This window comes from Candida theae (genome assembly GCF_024610275.1).
Source record: "Candida theae strain CBS 12239 chromosome Unknown scaffold3, whole genome shotgun sequence".
In the NCBI taxonomy this organism is placed as follows: domain Eukaryota; kingdom Fungi; phylum Ascomycota; class Pichiomycetes; order Serinales; family Debaryomycetaceae; genus Lodderomyces; species Lodderomyces theae.
The window spans coordinates 158727-165589 of record NW_026261437.1 but is presented as its reverse complement, the minus strand read 5'-3'; the positions used below and the strand labels follow the sequence as shown (position 1 = coordinate 165589).

Genomic DNA, 6863 nt, shown 5'->3' with positions numbered 1-6863 from the left:
CCATTGTCAAAGTGAAGGTTCTTACAAAGGTCTTTATTAGTAACATACTCTCAGTACCGTCTCCCAACTGAGTGTGGTAACAGAAATAGACATCGTAATCAACGTTTTCATATCTCTTGATTCTCCTTAACCCATGTTGAACACTAACCAAAATTCAAAAAACAAAGTGGTGTAGTAAAATCGTCAATTCAATGTCGCATTCCCTCAGTGTCACAACTTTATTACAACCAATTAAAAGTTAATCAATTTGGCAGATGCGACAGACAAAAGCACCAAAAAAAAAAAAATAATGAGGTGATTCTCGCAAGAGCCTAACGTTGATAGGCTTGTATATATTAACAAACAAACCCAAATATTCACCTATTACCACCCACGTATCAGGAAATCTTCCGGGCCATTTCTTTGATATTTACCAATTACCAATCATAATATAGTACTATATCAAAATGTATGTGGAATATTTCGATCTACCACTTATGGGGCTAACTCAATTGACGAGTTCAACGACATAGGAGTGATAATAGTCATCGCCAATTGGCGTATTTAGGCATAGCCAACTCACAACACCCGCTATTCCAAATGGAACAAGCATGGACTTTAGTGAGATATGATTTCAAATGCACTTAGCCTGGGTCTGAACCTCAATCATAGCCTATCAGTATTACTAACTACTCCTATTCTAGCACAATGCTTTCACGCTCATTGAGAATTGCTAGCCAAAGAAGATTTTTATCCACTAGCAGAATCTTGGCCAACAAGGCTACCCCCAACACCACCACTGATGTCAAGACTGCTCAAGATTTGGCTGAAGTTACTGGCCCAGCATCATTGATTGGTCCTGGTGCCAAGCCAGGTACCATCCCCACCGATTGGGACCAGTCCACTGGTTTACAAAGATTGGAACTTTTGGGTAAGAGAGAAGGTGTTGATGTTTTCGACATGGAAATGCCAATCACTGAAGGTAAAGGAACCATGGCTGATCCATTCTTGGTTCCAACTTATATCGGATACAGATATGTTGGATGTAAAGGTACTGCCGATGAAGCACACAAGCCATACTGGATGAAGGTTGAGGAAGGAAAAGTAGCAAGATGCTGGCAATGCGGAACTGTTTTGAAAGCCAAGTACTTGGGTGAACCAGGAATGGCTCATTAAAAGTAGAGGGTAAGGAAAAGCTGTACGTGAAGAGAAGCAACGCAACAACAATGCATACGAGAGTAGAGGGAAGCATGGTGCTAAGTGTGTGTGTATATTTAAGAGACCATAATTTTTTTTTTTGTATACTGAATCACTTACATCATCCTATGTGTTTATATATTCGAGATATATATATACGTATATTTTCAAGTGAAAAAATTCTGAATTATTTTTATTGAAAGTAAATGGCCTGATGTAACTTGCGATAGTGAATATTATGCTACGTTGCAATAAGTGGCAATGACGTAGATTGATTGCACAGTTTTCAAGATTAAGGTAAAGTTCGGGATAGTTGATACTCGGAGAACAAATTGAGCCGCACGAGAAATCGAAGTTTTCTATTGCAGGTGCGGTTATTCAAGGAGAATTTCAGATACAGGGGGTGATGAAAAATTTATACGATACCACCAACAGCGATATATAAACAGAACCAAATGGTGGAAAATGTTGTCAAATATGTCTCTGAATGGCCCTTTTCAATACCACTGCTCACCCACTAATAGCAAATGACTATCAAACAAAAGGTTTTGTTCTTGGAAGCACCCAACAAAGAGGTGCTTCAACATTTCGAGCAATTATTCGAATGCATTTACTACGAACTTTCAACCGTTGAGCAATGCATACACGACTTCCAACATAGATTCCATGACATTGAAGCAATATATTGTGGATGGCCCGGGTTTGCGCCTCTTGGTGGATTCAAAGGTAAATTGATTGACTTTGCACCCAAGAATTTGAAAATTGTCACCACGTGCAGTATTGGATACGACCATTTCGATGTGGAGGCCATGGCTGCCAAGGGGATAGTTTTGACCAATAGCCCGTCCACTATGGCTTACGACGCGGTTGCCGAGTTGGTGCTTTACAACACCATTGCCAGTTTTAGAAATTTCAAGATTTATGAGCAAAATTTTTCCAAAGACCGATATACCCAGACCGGAATGTTGACAAAGTCTTTAGTGGCGGCCAAATTTGATCAAGAAAAGGGTGTTGCTGTGTCGACACCTCTATTGGGTTCATCGTATGGGAAATCTTGCTGTCAGAGAGCTAACCTGTCACCAAGGAATCATCATGCTGTAATTGTTGGATTTGGTAACATTGGCCAGTCAATTGCTACTAGATTACATTCGGTGGGTATGATTATCCACTATGTGAAACGGAAAAGGTTGAGTGACGAAGAAGAGCAAAAATTGGGGGTTCCTATCACGTACCACAAAACACTCTCTGACACCACAGAGTTTGCCGATTTGGTAGTAATTGCCTGCCCGGGAACTCCAATGACTCGACACATGGTAGACAAGAAGCTAATTGACAAGATGGCTAAACAATTCCGCATTATTAATGTAGGAAGAGGGTCAGTCATTGATGAAGTTGCTTTAGTGGATGGATTAAAGAGCGGCAAAGTGCTATTTGCTGGGTTGGATGTGTTTGAAGAAGAGCCTCACGTGCACCCAGAGCTACTTGATAGACAGGATGTTGTATTAACGCCTCATATTGGCTCTGCTTCCACCGAGAATTACAATTTTACTGCCATTAATTGTCTTGAGAATATTGAAGCTGTCTTGCTCAACTTTGATAGGCCCCTCACCAGAGTCATCTAAATCAATATATAGAGGAGTTACGTTTACAGACACTTTTTTTTTTTTTAAAAAAAAGAAGAATTTGATTTCAATCAACAAAATCATACCTCGTAGTTTCACCAATGTCGTGGAGAAATCGTTTTGTGACTTTGCGATTCTTATTCTATTCTTTTAGTAGTGCGTGAATATTGTTCCACTGTTTCATCAAAAAAAAAATTCCGACGATCAAAAAGTGCGTAGTAAAGCAACTGTTCATTGTCAGATCAGATAACTCCAATCTCCGCAAAGTTTCAACCAGACGTCATCAGAAAAATGCTGTCCGTATATATTGGTGTATATAAGGCCATTTATGACTACGATGCACAGGCAGAGGAAGAGTTGTCTATACGCACAGACGATTTATTATACTTGTTGGAAAGATCCGATATCGACGATTGGTGGAAAGTTAAGAAACGGGTCATTGCAACAGGCGATGAAGTTGTTGATGAACCATCAGGATTGGTCCCTTCAACATATATTGAAGAGGTATGTGTGGCGCATGCTTTAAATAACCTTTTTTGATGACGAATTACTAACTTATCATCAATAGGCACCAATTCTCAAACAAGCTACTGCCTTGTACGATTACGATAAACAAACAGAAGAAGAGCTTACATTTAATGAGAATGACGTGTTCAATGTTTATGATTTGAGTGATCCGGACTGGATACTTGTCGGCAATGCTAGTAAACAGGAGTTTGGTTTCGTCCCTTCTAATTACATTCAAATTGGCACTGGTGACGGGGTTACACCGAGTCAACCACCTCAGCAGCTGCAACAACCAGACTCTACGCAGCACCAACCTCCACAACCACAAGCTCCAGTTGGTCACCAAATCCCCATTGCAAATTTTCCACCCCCACCTACGCATCCACAAAAGTCGGTCACACCAGATTATCCACCTCCAACACCGGAAAAGGACCTTCCCAAACCATTCCCATCTATTGAAAATCCACATGGAAGATCACAAGAGTATAATATTGGTGGTCGAGGGGAACCAGAAGAGGAGGAAGAAGAGGCTCCGCCTCCAATGCCATCAAGACCTACAGGTCCTGCCTCAGAGCCAGTGGCCGGACCTAGCAACAACTATGAAGAAGAGCAAGAAGTAGATGCTCCAACGGAAAAGGAGCATAAATTTGATGGGGAGTTCTTCACTTGGTATATCGATGAACTCGACGGTAGGAAAAAGAGACCGATAAAAGTATCAGTAGGACAAGGATTGATAATTATCAAGCCTAACACGTTCAATCCCAAGAAGTTGAGATTAAGGTCGGCCTCCCAGATAAACAATCAATGGCAAATAAAGGATTTGATTAGCGTTAATTCTGAAAAGAAGCACGTGTTCTTGGAACTCAGAAATCCGCCAGCGGAATTGGAATTGCACGCAGGATCTAAAGATGTTGCAGACGCAATTACCTCTATCTTGGGAGAAATGAAAGGTGCCGAAAGGGCTATAGGGTTGAGGGAAGTTCAGAAAGCTTCTCAACCTAGCACGGGAGATGCCAATAGAAAGATTGGTCGCTTGACTTATGATTTCAAAGCACAGGGCGATGACGAACTCAATTGCAGAGAGGGAGATGAAGTATACATCATCAATCAATCGAAATCAAATGATTGGTGGATGGTTGAGAATGTCAATACCGGAAGGCAAGGTGTTGTTCCATCTTCATATATCGAAGTGATTAGTACATCGAAGTTGGATGAATTAACGGACGGACCTGCAAGAAGAAAATCAATGTCTAGCTCGAAAGGTAAGGTTGTGAGTGGAAGGGACAGTCGTCAACATCATCATAGATCGAGAGATGAACGTGAGAGGGTTAGGGAGAGGGATAGAGCGCATAGGGAAAAACAGAGTGCCGGCCCTCATGACGAGAATGACAAATCTATGCCCAACTTCCACCGTGTTAGAACATGGATTGATAGTTCTGGTACATTTAAAGTCGAAGCCGAGTTTTTGGGTTGTGTCGAAGGCAAGGTGCACTTGCACAAGACAAATGGTGTCAAGATTGCTGTTGCTGCTGAGAAATTATCCATTGAAGACTTGGAGTACGTTGAAAAGATTACTGGGTCATCTTTGGACAAGTACAAGCAAATTGTTTTCAAACAAATGGAAAAAAGAGCTAGGTCAAAGAGCAAGTCTGGTGCAGTTGCAGCACAACCTGAAACCAAGAGATCTCAATCAGCTACTGCCGCAATTAATGATACGGCACCTCCACCTCAACCCTCAAGACCTAGACCTTCTGGCCACAGTTCCAATGGGGTTCCAGCTTATGACTGGTTTGACTTCTTTTTGGAGTGTGGAGTTGATGTTGGTAATTGTCAACGTTACACACTTAATTTTGAGCGCGAGCAAATGGATGAAAATATTTTAGAAGACATCTCCCCATCTTTGTTGAGGACATTAGGATTGAGAGAAGGTGACATAATTAGAGTAATGAAGCATTTGGATAACAAATACAATAGAAAAAGGTCAGTTGAGCCAGAGCAACAGCAAACTACTGGCAGCTTGTTTATTGACAGTAATGGCGCTTTGAAGAACAACTCATCTACCGAGTTGTCAAAGGTTACCAAAGAAGCTTTGCCATCCCCTGTCAAAAATGAATCTTCACACCTCAACGTACCGTCATCACAACCAGAACAAGGCGGCAAGATTGATGACGATGCATGGGCAATGAAACCAGCTGCAAGATCAAATGAGAACTTACTCAAACCATCTCCCCAACCACAAACACCACAATATACTGGCACTTTGTCCGACTTGGTGAATATCAAACCAGTAGAAAACAAAGCAGAACCTCCGCACCCACAGCAAACTCCTTCAGCACCCCCGCTTCAGCCAACAAAAACTTCTTCAGCCCCTCCACTTCAACCTACAAAGACTGCAGGAGCTGCTCCAACAACAAACAATGGCGGTGTTTTAGTGCCTACACAACGTACTGGTGGTTTGATTCCTGTTCAAAGAACGGGAGCAGGATTGAGTGCCATGCCTACTGGGGGGTTGCTTCCAGCACAGCCTACTGGGTTTATTCCTATAACTGCACAACCGACCGGATTCATTCCTATACAAGCCACCGGAATCCTTCAGCCGCAATTGACTTTTGGCCTTGTAGCTATACCAACCGGGCAGAAAACTGGTGGCGGTGGTATGCCCCCACAAACAACTTTTGGCCAACCGCAGACATTCCAACCAAACTTTGTACCTCTTCAAACTGGTACTGCAACGGTGCCGCAAACTTCTTTTGGTGCCCAAAACACTGGTGGCGTACCAAGCACAACATTTGGTGCTCAAAATACAGGAGGTTTGCCTGCGACGAGCTTTAATCAAAATCCATTGGTACCAGTGCAAAGAACAGGTGGTCAAATTACAGGTGGGTTTGTTCCGCAATCAAATTTTGGTAAGCAGATAACAGGTGGCTTTATGAATACTAACACAGCTCCGTTTGGTCAACAACAAACAACTGGTGGCATGGTGCCACAGACTTCATTTGGTCAACAACAAGCAACTGGTGGCATGATGCCACAGACTTCATTTGGCAACCCAATTCCACAATCGACTTTCAACCAAGGAAATGGTGGAAATTTCCAAAACTCATTTGGCCAAGCAAACTTTGCCCAACCTCAACAAAATACCTTCCAACAACAGCCTACTCAGTTCAACCAGTTCCAGCAACAGCCTACTCAGTTCAACCAGTTCCAGCAACAGCCTACTCAGTTCAACCAGTTCTCACAACAGCCTACTCAGTTCAACCAATTCGGTCAACAACAGCAACCTAACATGAATCAAATGACTAACATGTTCCAAAACACTTCAATCTCGCAACCATTTGGTCAACAAAATGCGTTTAGCAACTCTCAATTTGAAGGATTCAACTCTCAGCCATTGCAAACGCAACCAACTGGTATGGGCTTTGGCAATGCGCCTTTACAGTCTCAAGCCACAGGGAAAAAAGCAAATCTCGCAGCAGCTACTCCAGACAATCCATTTGGGTTTTAATTAGTAGAAGTAAACACTAACTCCGCTTACATATATTATATAGCAGCTAAAAT

The 6863-nt window shown here is 42.2% G+C and overlaps 3 protein-coding genes across 3 annotated transcripts; all 3 read left to right on the top strand. All coding sequences in view use genetic code 12, as the record gives it.

Annotated features, from left to right (window-relative positions):
- Positions 1-687: 687 nt before the first annotated feature.
- COX4 (cytochrome c oxidase subunit IV) lies at positions 688-1155 on the top strand (the record flags this gene model as incomplete). The annotated part of the gene is made up of 1 exon (XM_051752161.1): positions 688-1155. The coding sequence occupies one exon, from the start codon at positions 688-690 to the stop codon at positions 1153-1155; it is 468 nt and encodes a 155-aa protein (XP_051608635.1).
- A 548-nt stretch (positions 1156-1703) lies between these two features.
- On the top strand, positions 1704-2798 carry KGF57_002807 (uncharacterized protein; the record flags this gene model as incomplete). The annotated part of the gene is made up of 1 exon (XM_051752159.1): positions 1704-2798. The coding sequence occupies one exon, from the start codon at positions 1704-1706 to the stop codon at positions 2796-2798; it is 1095 nt and encodes a 364-aa protein (XP_051608634.1).
- Positions 2799-3089: 291 nt separating this feature from the next.
- Positions 3090-6810, top strand: SLA1 (cytoskeletal protein-binding protein; the record flags this gene model as incomplete). The annotated part of the gene is made up of 2 exons (XM_051752158.1): positions 3090-3302; positions 3367-6810. The coding sequence occupies 2 exons, from the start codon at positions 3090-3092 to the stop codon at positions 6808-6810; spliced, it is 3657 nt and encodes a 1218-aa protein (XP_051608633.1).
- Between the last annotated feature and the right edge of the window lie 53 nt (positions 6811-6863).